Source organism: Electrona antarctica (assembly GCF_951216825.1).
Source record: "Electrona antarctica genome assembly, chromosome: 24".
Taxonomy (NCBI): domain Eukaryota; kingdom Metazoa; phylum Chordata; class Actinopteri; order Myctophiformes; family Myctophidae; genus Electrona; species Electrona antarctica.
Genome location: NC_136803.1, coordinates 24375197 through 24387291, shown reverse-complemented (window position 1 = coordinate 24387291; position 12095 = coordinate 24375197). Strand labels below are relative to the sequence as shown.

The 12095-nt window shown below is 44.3% G+C and overlaps 1 protein-coding gene across 1 annotated transcript in view; it reads left to right on the top strand.

Annotated features, from left to right (window-relative positions):
* LOC306917589 (tripartite motif-containing protein 16-like) overlaps window positions 1-2402 on the top strand; it is a gene marked incomplete at both ends in the record, with an annotated part of 4402 nt that extends 2000 nt beyond the window's left edge. The window contains 2 exons of the mRNA XM_079495885.1: window positions 811-1674; window positions 1840-2402. Of these exons, the coding sequence (XP_079352011.1) occupies window positions 811-1674; window positions 1840-2402 (1427 nt within the window). The remainder of the gene's footprint in view (window positions 1-810; window positions 1675-1839) is intronic.
* Window positions 2403-12095: the final 9693 nt, after the last annotated feature.

Here is a 12095-nt window from a genome sequence, read left to right as displayed (position 1 = left end):
TAATTTGAATTTTGTTATTTGTCATGTGACTTGTCATGATTATGAATTGATTACCCAGGACCAAATGGAAACAAGACTGCAAGGACTTTTTTCAGTGATCCCTTTGGACATGTGTTTGACTGTACCCTATACTGATTACATTTCTGCCAATAAAGTATTCAATCAATGAATCAATAGCTATTCCCCACTGTATTTCACTGTACTATGGCTCCGCCTAATGGCCGTTTTGTACCCTGCACGCTGGAGCAATCTGCTCCAGGTAATGCAATCTGCGCATGCTCACAACTGCGTGCCTCTGTGTTGAGAGTTCACACTTTTAGTTTAGTACATGTGGAAATATGGAATATACAATTGGATCTGGGTGTCTTTCAGCAACTCAGAGGTAGGAAGCAACTTTTCAATCTACTGCAGCTGTGTGGTGAAAATAAATGTTTTGCCTTAGTCTGGGAGTGGAGTTGCACTGCATGCGCGCAGCATGCGCCGCCCACCAACGCTGTATTAAAATACCGTAAGCTCGGAAATCTCACGGTATCAACACCGTGGCTGTTCCTGTCGCGGTATTACCGAAATTCGGTAAACCGCGGCATGCCTAGTCTCCACTGCATCCTCACTGAGGATTTGGTCAATGATTGACCATTTTTTATAGTATAGTGTTTATTACTTTTGACACAGTTGCTCTGTGCTTTATGATGGCTACACAGTAATAATTGTATTTTTTGTATTAATTTGAGGGTACAGGCACATAGAAAAATGAAATAAATATATTTTTTATCATATTGATAAATAAATGCTGTATCAATCTATCAACAGGACTCCAAACTGCTCCTCCTGATCACTGCTACGCTGGACCTGGAGATGTGGCCTGTGATGTCTGCCCTGGGAGGAGACTGAAAGCTGTGAAGACTTGTCTTCAGTGTCTGGTCTCTTACTGTGACACTCACCTTCAGCCTCACTATCAGTCTCCTGCCTTTAAGAGACACCAGCTGGTCCAAGCCTCCGGAGAGCTTCAGGAGAACATCTGCTCTCGTCACAACGAGGTGAGGAAGCTTTTCTGTCGCACCGATCAGCAGTGTATCTGCTCTCTGTGCTCCGTGGACGAACACAAAGGTCACGATACGACCTCGGCCGCAGCAGAACGGGCTGAGAGACAGAAAGAGGTCGATAGGAGTCAGCAGAACATCCAGCAGAGAATCCAGGAGAGAGAGAAAGACGTGAAGGGGCTTCACCAGGAGGTGGAGTCCATCAAGCACCATGCCGACAGAGCAGTGGAGGACAGCGACAACATCTTTACTGAGCTCATCTCTTCCATTGAGAGAAGACGATCTGAGGTGAGTCAGCTGATCCGAGACCAGCAGGAACGTCAAGTGAGTCGTGCTGAAGAACTGAGGAGGCGTGCGGAGCAGGAGGTCACTGAACTGAGGAGGAGACATGCTGAGCTGGAGCAGCTCTCACTCACAGAGGATCACATCCGTTTTCTACAGCGTTACACCTCCTCCCTCTCAACCACCAGTGAATCTACACACCCAGCCAGCAGCCATGTCCGTCCTCTGACACACTTTGAAGATGTGACTGTGGCCGTGTCCAAGATGAGGGACAGACTAGAGGACATTCTCACAGAGGAAGGGACAAACGTCTCAGAGACAGTGAACAGAGTGGATGTTTCACTCAGGGACAGTTTATTGCACAACGCAGACCACGCAGTTGCACAGAGCCCCGAGGCTTTGGACCCCCGCCGCACGCCCGCCGTCCGCCCGCGGCGCACCCTCCGCCCCCCCGGCTCAGCTTTGCTGGGAGCCCCCAGATTGGTAAATCCGCCACTGGTTTCACTGTCAACACCAGCAGAACCCAAGACCAGAGCTGAGTTCTTACAGTATTCACGTCCGATCAGACTGGATCCAAACACAGCTCATCAACGCCTGTCTCTGTCTGAAGGAGACAGAAAAGTAACAGAGATGAACACACATCAATCACATCCTCGTCACCCAGAGAGATTCACTAGATACCATCAGGTTCTGAGTAGAGAGGCTCTGAGTGGACGCTGGTACTCTGAGATAAAGAGGAGTGGAGGCTGTGCTATAGCAGTCTCACATAAAGATATCAGCAGAACATGGTGGGGTGATGAATGTGTATTTGGATACAATGATAAATCATGGTCTTTAGAGTGTAGAGAACAAGGTTATACTTTCAGACACAGACGCATTGCTACTCCCATCCCAGGCTGTGTGTCCTCCAGAGTAGGAGTGTACCTGGACCACAGTGCAGGTACTCTGTCCTTCTACGGTGTGTCTGACGACACCATGACTGTCCTTCACACAGTCCACACCACGTTCACACACAACCTCCATGTTGGATTTGTGCTTGAATCTGGATCCACTGCTGAGTTGTTGTATGAGCTCAACTAGATCACACTGTTGTTTTGTCTCTCGTGTCATCAGATCAGAATCGTTGCTTCATTATTGTATAGTTTTTCTCTCAGCCTGCTCTGTGAGCTTTTAGATCAGCTATTTTTTCCTATGCGTCGTATGATGAAGTATATAGGGGCTTAAAGGGGTTAATAATCGAATTAACCCATTAAGACCTGAGACCAGATTCTACAAAATGTCTTCTAAATCCTAACAGTTTTCTGATGAGAAAAAAGAGAAACAATATTATTCAAAGATTTGCGACACATTTTCATGATTTAATAAAAAAATAGCAGATCTACAAGCTCATAGGGCAGCACCGAGTGCCACGCTATGAGCTTGTAGATCTGCTATTTTCAGTATGCAACCAAGCATAACTTATATCTTTTAGTTCCACTAGTCTCTTCCTAACATTTTAGTCTAGTTTTTATCTGTTGAGAAGATTGACAACATATTTAGTTTAGTCGACGAACATTTTTCGTCATAGTTTTAGTCGACAAAATCAACACTAGTGTATAATAGACAGTGTGTGTATATATTAGATCTGGAGAAGGCGAGGAGTTGTGCTTGTAGATCTGCTATTTTCAGAGTTACAGACCCATCAGGGTCTGTAATGAGATACAGGGTATTTCATTGAATTGCGATAAATACATTAAAACTTCATTATGTAGGCAGTAATTTATTGGACTGCTGTTTCTGTTAACGTCCGTATTGTGAGCAGAGCTTGTAGATCGGCTACTTCTGGTAATTCTTTACCAAAAGTACCCGATCTACAAGCTCACAACACGGACGTCGCGTTGCTTATAGATCGGCTATTTTTGCCGTACCCCCCCCAGGATTAGCAGGTGCACTGTTTTCATATTGCTGGATAATGGATATAATATTAATTTATTGATAATAATCATAGGCCTATGTTATTTTAAAAGAATAACTTTTATCATAGACATATAGGCCTAAATGCCTGCAAACATATTTTCATTAACCTATTCTTTCTTTATTCATCAATTAATTTAAAAATAATTTAACAAACTGTCCTTAACTCTTTGAGAGTTTCAAGGATTTCTATATAGTTTTTAGACTTCTCTATGGCAGAATGGCGTTTTTGAATGATTTATTGAAAATTCTCTGCTGTGAATGTGTGACAACGAAAGACCTTCAGAGAAAGCTTGGCTTGTCTGCTTCCAGGAAAAAAATGAACTGAGTTGATAAAATGTTTAGTTTTTGTGTTGGAAGCCATTTAAAAGAGCCTGCATTTACACTGGGTAGTGTTTCTAGGACAACAAAAAAAGTTATGCCCGGTTGAAGTTTTATTTTCTAAATAACTTTTTTTCTGCTGGGCGTATGTCGTGTATTTTCTAATGAATGAACCAAAACTTAAAGTCTATTTTCAACTAGGGTCAGTACGGACGGAGTTAACAGCTGGTTTGAATCAATCTAAAATGTTCTCACCAAAAGGGCGGTTGTTTTTAGAGGGGTAATAGACATTCCGTTCTGACCGGCACCTCAGGCAAAGATCTTTTGTCTAAAGGGTCTTTTGAAGCGGGAGGGATTTTACTATCTAAAGGCAGGGACCTGCTGGGATAGTAAAGGGTTATCAATAGCTTAAGATCCTGTTTTTACAGCTGTGACCAGATGGCATTTGTTTGAAGTATGGCTTAGTTTATACTCTGGTTAACTTAAATATCATAATGTTGAACTGTTCTTAAATAAAATAGGTCCTAATATCTATTTGTCATTATAGATTGCAGATAAAACGCTAGGAATTAATACTGGTTACTAGACTATTAGAAGCACTCAGTACTAATCTAGAATGTACTCTTAAACATATTATTTTGAAGATTATAATTTCAGGTACCATGTTAAAATAAGCTCATTTATTTCTTAAATAGAGTCAGTTCAGTATAATGTAATTTTGTTTAGTTTCATACTGTTCTGTCGTGTTTCAGTTAAGTTTCATATATTTCTGTGTAGTTTTATATAGTTCTGTTATGTTTATAATTTCATATTCTTAAATTCATTACTAGCCAGTTGTCATCTCAAGTTGTAAAAATAGGTTGTAGTTTGGCATGAGTCCCGCCTTCGCAGGAACCGGGTACTCTGTTTAGCGGCTTTCCTATTGGACGAGGCCGCTGACAGAGTAGGCGGGACCATGCGTTGGTTGTGAGTCTTAAGCCTGGATGCTTCTCACAATCGGGAGTCTCAGAACCGGCGTTGAAATTGGAACCACGGAAACGCTGTGTGTTGAAATTCTCAAGACTCAGGCATAAGACTATTCTTGTGCAGTTTATAACGGCTGTGTCGACTTTGTACTTGGCGAAAAATAAAGACGGAAGTTGACCTTTTGAAACTACAGATCCATCGAGCGTCCATCCTTTTGTTCTCTTGAATGCATAGCTGATCCAGATCGGAAACGACAATTGGTGCACGAAATCCGCGTAAAGGGGCCATCGCGCTTGGTAAGTTATTTATTTTTTTTACCAATGGCGATGTGCTTTTTTATCGAAAAGAATTGGGGACTTGTTTCCGTACTATGCGTGCATTCTGGGAACAATGGGCTGGCGTTTGCGGGTTTTTTTGCTTCAGGCCGTTATAAACAAACCGGGTGGGGTGTCTTTCATCCCTGCTCGTGCAGTAGTATTGTTTTCCCGTGGGACTGTTCAAGAAGTCCGGTATTTGGTAGTTTTCTTTGTTCACATTTCAGATCTGTGCTCGCACATTTTTCTCTTTGTGTGCGTGTTTTCTCTTTACGGTGGCTTGCTTGCTGTGAGCGTGTGGGCCGGCTACCGTAAAGCGCCGTGAGTTTTGGATGAAAATGAAGTGGGATGAGGCGTTTCATTTTGTTTTTGTTTTCTGCGGCGTGGAATTTAATGGTAGGGTTAATTAATCATTGATTGTTCACCTTCATAGATTCGAGGCTTTGTTTGGCACAAGAAGGGGTCGGTTTTAACTGAGCGGGACAACTGTTTGTTTTTTGTTATTTTTGCTATTTTCTACGCACGGTCTAAATGGGGTGAGTAAGTGTCTAAGCTTTGTTTGAAAAGCCGTGAATTTGTTTTGTGGATATCCTGGTGGTTACGACCGGGGACGCACTGTGTTAAACGGTGGGTCGTAATTATTTTTATGGGTGTTTGCACGTAACTGGGTGAAACATTTTAACTGGGGTTCTTTTTTTTTCATCTAAAAAAGGGGATTTCAGGGTGAAAAATCTGGTTCACGAATGGTTGGTCGGTTAGGGCAGACTGCTTCTGTAGGCGGCTGGGTTTTGACGCAGATACCGTTGATAGTTATATCGGCTTTTACTGTAGTCCCACCAGGCGACGGAGCGCAAAAGGGATGTTGTTTCTGTGCAATTTTAATTTAAAGTTGTGTTTTAATATTTCCTGGTGTAAAAGTTTGTCATATGGGATTTCTGTAGCTGAGGAGTTTCCATGGTCCGGTTGAGGAGAGTCTATTTCTTTGGTTATACAGAGAGGCGGAGATAAGGGTGTGCGGTTCTGTGTTAATATTTTCCTTTAGAAGGATTCTTATGAATATGTTGTAGTTTGGTTTGGTTGGTAGTCTGGTTTGGTAAAGAGTAGGTTACGTTTGTTTTGTTGATATATGATGTTTGTATGGTGGTGTGGATGTGGGTCCTTTGTTCTATTGTTTGTCTGGGGGTCCGCGGGCGCCATTTTGGATTTTCGGCGGGAAAGTTGTGGATGGTTGTTAAATGGTGAAAAGTTGGGGTGGGGGTTTGGCGAATTGTTGGTGGTTTGTGTTGTATTTTATTCTCAATACGAGGGTTTATATTCTCTAAGAACTTTACATTTTTAAAAGGATTGGTGTGTTGTGTGTGCGTGGTTTGAGTTGGGTGATGGTGTGTGCATGATACAGTGTGGGTGGGCGTGTATGTGCTATGTTTTGACTTACAAAATATGTTGGCGTTTGTTCATTGATTTTGTTTGCTCACTTGATTTACAGTAAGGAATTGTAACTAACAGGCAGTTTTAAGTTGGGGTTTGTGTAATCTCAAAAGTCGTATAACTATATGAGGTACAGAACAGTGGGTGATGGGCTGTAAATTTCTCAACACAGTTGAGAATGGTCAATATCTTGTTGACCTAGTCTAAATTAAGCTGACCCTTTGTTTAAAGAACCCCCCACCAGGACACAGCTAAAATAACTTTGGCTGAGTCTTGGGTTGGATCTTAGTAACACATGGTAAACAAATTGTCCCTCAAAAGGATTCTTGAGACAAAGGAATGCTGAGCGTCTTCAACACCTCACCCAGGCCTCAAAGAGCTTAGAACAAAGCCTGGGAATTTTTGAAGGTGTTGGCTCCCAGGCTCCAGATTGGCAGTCCCAATTTAAACCTACATCTAAATTTAGCAGTTAAATAGTGTATAGTATAATCATTGGTAGAAAGCAAATATGGCTAGGATAACTTGTTAAACGTACATTTCTCTAAGTAAGACCCTGTAGCATTTATTGACAAACCATTTAGTAAGTTTTAGTTTAATTCAGTTTAAATATAAATACATTAATTAGCATAGTTCCATTCGTTTTCTTTGTACCTGTGAATCCTATTTTTGAATTAGTCTTAAAGTAATGTGGGTTTTTTTTATGAGAATACAGTTCTCGTTGTAATGGTTCATGTTTAGGGCATTTCATGAATCCTTCGTACAATTAGATAGGTTGGTTTGGATTGTTAGAACCTTCATTTTTAGTCAGAGAAAAAAAAAAGAAGACAAGATAGTCTGCAAAAGTAAGTTAAATGCCACGGCAATTGTTGCATAGTTTAAGTCATTGATAGCTGTGATTGAAAGCCAGGTTTTGTTGTCTGTTTGATTCGTTCTTTGGAGCTGGTTTGAAAGTGTGAGTGGTATTTTTTGGTGGGGTGGTGGGCAAGTGGTTGGTGTGTGCGTGTGCGTTTGTGGGGGAATTGGGTGGCTGGGGGGTCTTATTCATATGTAAACATGGCGCCTTGGGATGTACACCTAATGGTATGCGTGGTTGGTTCCGGCTGGTTCCGGGGGGAGCCGCGTGCTTTGTTTTCTGTGGGGGTGGGGACTTTTGGCTAATTTTTTTTGCATTGCAAATTCACAACGCAGACATCAGCTGTTGGTAAGGTGGCTGTATTTTTTTGTCATGATGTGTGGTAGGTATGAGGTATGTATGTTTTGTTGTTGCAATATATTGTACTTTGGTGTAGTACTGTGGTTTTTGGGCGGTTATGTGTGTCGACGTGGATTTTTCTTAAGTGAGCGACGTATAGGTATAGTCAAGTCTTTCTGTCACTATTTTAATTTCGCAGCTGGGGTTCTTAAAGTCCTTGGTTGAAAATTGCTGCTGTTTGTGACATTACATTTGAGTGTATGCTGTGTGTCGTTCAAGTTGTGTGATTTCCACGTTGGCAGTTTTCATATAATTATACTTGGGTGCGTGGGATACAATGTTGGTTTTGCAATGTTTCAAGGAGGGTTTTGTGTTTTTGTTTCTTTCAAAAGGTGGGGTGGTGCGTCGGAGATCCTGGTCTCATCGCTTGGGGCTGAACTCAACAAAGGTTCGGTGTTTTTTCTGATTTAATCTGTTCTATAACTTTGCCGGAGGGTGTGGGCCGCAGACTGAGAAACTATAAGGAGTTCCAAATTTAATGTGCTTGATAGCCGTCACTATTTTCTTTTAGTCTCTTGTGTTTTGGGTCTCTTAAGGGATTCAAACTGGGGACTTGCTTACTGTATATGTGACTTGTATTTAGGGCCCAGTTAAATTTGTAAGAAGGACATAAGTAAATAAATACAAAGATAGCCGTGCACGTGGGCGTGGGTGTTAGGTTTCTCAGTCTGGTGTTTGTCTCCCTCTGCTGGCCACTGAACAGAATTCTTCTATTCTGAATTTCTTATTTTCTGGGATTCTTTGGTGGGCCACGTACTTTTCTTACTCCCTCTCTCTCTTCTCTCTCTCATACTCTCTCTCTCTCTCTCTCTTCTCTCTCTCGTACTCTCTCTCTCTCTCTTCTCTCTCTCATACTCTCTCTCTCTCTCTCTTCTCTCTCTCGTACTCTCTCTCTCTCTCTTTTCCCTCTTTCTCTCTCTCCTATGGCAATGCTCTACAGTTTGGATGCTTTCTCCCTTTTCACTTGTGTTTTGTCATTGATTGATTGTTGAATTGTATGAATTTTTTTCCTTTAAATGTGTATTGTTTGATTGAATATTCCCTGTTAGGTTGTTTAACCCTTTTTGCCTGTTTCCTTCCAAAGTAATCATTTATTTTGCCTTGTTTAACTTTCATCCCAGTTTCCTTTTTTTTCCCCCTTGAAGTCTTGTTTAACCATTTTCTTCCCCATACTTTGATAAATGAGTTAGATAGGGACTTTTTGGTTCATGCTTTAGTATAGTTGTATGGTTCAAGTAGAAGTATTGTGATTTTGTAAGGATACTTGGTAAAGTCGTGGATTCTTTGGGATCTACGTGTATTGAATAAGTTTGATTTTATTGTTTTATTAGACTCCACTTAAGTTCGTGTTTGTATCTGCAATACCCTATAGTGTTGGAATAGTATATTTTTCTAACGTGCACGCTTAGAGGGTGCATGTAAAACATACATTTAGTGCTACTTACAGTCACACATTTGTATTTGCAAACCAAACACATTTTTTCCCTACCTGTACTGGTGGGTTTACACTGCATATTTGGCTTTGGGTTACTGATAAAAGTGTCCTTTGGAGGGCTGACAATTGGCTGGATCTGTACATGAATCCTGCTAGTGTATAGTCATTTAAGCTCCATAGGGAGTCGCAAATTTATTGATTACACGCATCACTGTTAGGTAATTTGGACAAAGAGTACAATTGATTAATTTTAAAGTCACACATCAAGTCTTTCATTTGTCATTTTGCTGGTACCACTGAATACGTAGCTATGGCTGGAGTAAATGCTGTTAAGACGCCTGTGGAAATTGTACAACAGAAAAATCCGTCTTGTCAAAATATTGCAAAGCTTTCTAAGAAGTGGAATATTAGGTGGCCGGGGGAACTTTGGCCGGTGCAGGGAACTTTTGATGTAGCAATGATTAAGGTTATACAGGGTCTGGTGCAACATTACAGAACAGATCAACATATGGGGAAACAGGGTGTAAATAGATCAGCAAAGCGCGTGAGGGAGGGGAAGGTGTTGGGTTTATTTCTGACTGAAGGACAGACACTGACGACGGCTCTTAAAGTGAAACAGACTTCTGTGGCCCCTTCTCTGACTTATGACAAATTTAAGGAAATCTGTGAGGCCCCTTTTTCACACTTGCCTAGCATTATGTCACCAATCCTCACATCACCCCCCATCGAATCAGATTCTGTGCAGTCCACACAGGTGGCTCCCGCCCCCGACCTCACGTCGTCACGAATTTATCCTCACATGCCTGTGATGCTGTCTGATGGCACATATCAAGTTCTCTCAGACTATGGCGACATTACAGAAAGTGGGACTGCTAACACGCGGATACACCTGTCTCCGGATGCACCTTCCAGACAAGACATTGATGTGCGCCGTGACAGGGATAGGACGATGTCTGTCACGGGACGCTCTGCTTCCAGTCGGCTGGTCCAGAAGGCTAAGACTGACTCTGTGCCCCATGTGGGGGGAGGATATGATCCTCGCATCAGAGCCATTTTTGCAAGGGCGGAGCAGGAGGGGAGAGATGCAGGTCGGGAGGAGAAGGACCAAGACCGGCTGTCTCTTTCTACACGGCAGGCACGGCAGACCTCTGATTCGGATGTCTCAAGTGCATCGGTCTCTGGCGGCGTGGATTTTGGCGCCCCAGACACTGACGAACATGGACTTGCCCTGGCTTTGGGGGATGCTCGTAAGACTTTGAACGAACTCAGGGCACGCAAGACGCGTCTGTGCAGTGACTTGAAGATGTACAGAGACAATGAGGGCGTGTCTCGGAGTATGATGGCCAGTCTGGATGTGATGTCACGAGAAGAGGAGAAACTGTGCATGCGCATTCACGAGTACGAGGGCCAACGGGAGGAAATGGATCGGGAGCGTGCTCGAGAAGGGACGCGTGTCTATGAGGCTAAGGTGACCAAGTCGGCTTCAAGGCAGGACGCGGAGGACGCCCGGAGTGTCGCTGAGCGCTGGCAGGTGATCCAGGAGAAGGAGAGGTTGCGGAAGGAGGACCACCGTCTTCGGTTGGACAGGCCCGAGGAGAAACTGGTGGAGCGCATCGACGTGCCTGGGGCTGTGACGAGATCCAGGACAGCCCAGCGAGCGGCTTCACCTCTGCTCAGGGTGCGCTCTGGCAGCCATGTCAGCACCACGTCACAGACATCCCTGCCTGGGGCAGAAGAGGAGGAGGAGGAGGAGGAAGACGTGTCGAAGTTGATGACGCCAGTTAAGATCCTACCTGTGGTTGTCCGGGGACAAAATCTTGACTACAGGCCTTGGTCTGCGGTAGACATGACAGATGTAGTTGCTAAATTGCCGCCGCTACAGGAGGGGGCGTACCCGTGGTTGGCCAAACTTGACGTGCTCACGGTGGGTTCTCAGCTGGCCGTAGGAGACATGAAGAAACTATTGGCACACCTCGTCGGGATGCAGATGCTGAATGGAATCCTGGCGCGTGCCGGGATGGTGGCTTATGTCAACACCTCTATGGGAGACGCCGATTTATACGCAGCTCATAAGGCGTTCCTGGACCGAGCACTAAGGGAGGTTTACCCCACAGACCTCAATCCTGACAAGATTTTAATTGACTCTTTGGCTGAAAACGAAAATCCGCGCTCATATGTGGCCCGTGTGCACCAGACGTGGATGGATGTGACCGGGAACGATGCCACCAATCCAGGCTTCGAGAGGACTCTTGTTAGGGGAAAAGTCATGAAGGGTTTGCCTCGGTCCGTGCAGACTAGATTGGAAGAAGTGGTCTCTCTTTTGAACCTGACTTTGGACATCTACACAGATCATGTCGCTCACGCTGTGGAACTTTACCGGGAGAGGAAAAGTGGCAAACAGGACAAGGATGAGGAGGTGCTGCGGCAGGTGGCCCGTCAGACGTATGCGATACAAGCGTCAATGATGAAGGCCGACAAGCAGTTGACTCTTGTGTCAGGGAGGCCCCAGGAGAAGCCACGAGATGTGTCTGCGCAGCCCAGGTCAGTCGGACCGAGAGATTGGTATGGTCAAGGGCCGCCGAACTATACCGGCTGCTATAACTGTGGTGGCATGGACCACTTTTCGAGGGAGTGTTCTTCCCCTCGCCGTCAGCAGCAGCAGCAGCAGCAGAACGCACCTCAGCAGCAGAACGCACCTCAGCAGCAGCAGCAGAACGCACCTCAACAGCAGCAGAACACACAGTACCGACAACAACAACAGTCACAAGATTCAAGAATGTCACAGCCGCCCCAGTGGCAGTCGCAGGATGCACGTGGCCCTGCTAATTCTTTCAGGGGTCCACAGCCTCATGGACTATAGGGGTGCCCAGAGAATTCCACGGAAAGATGTGTTCAGCTGTCGACCTCGTGTGGGCCGGGAGAAGACCCCACGATTTGGGTGAGGATCGACGGCAAACATGTGAATCTAATGGCTGACAGTGGAGCGGCCTTCACTTGTGTCCGTCCTGCGGATGCAAAACATCTTTCCATGTCTGGACATTTCGTCAGGACAGTGGGATTTGAGGGACAGGGACAACTTATTCCACTTACCAAACCAGTGACAA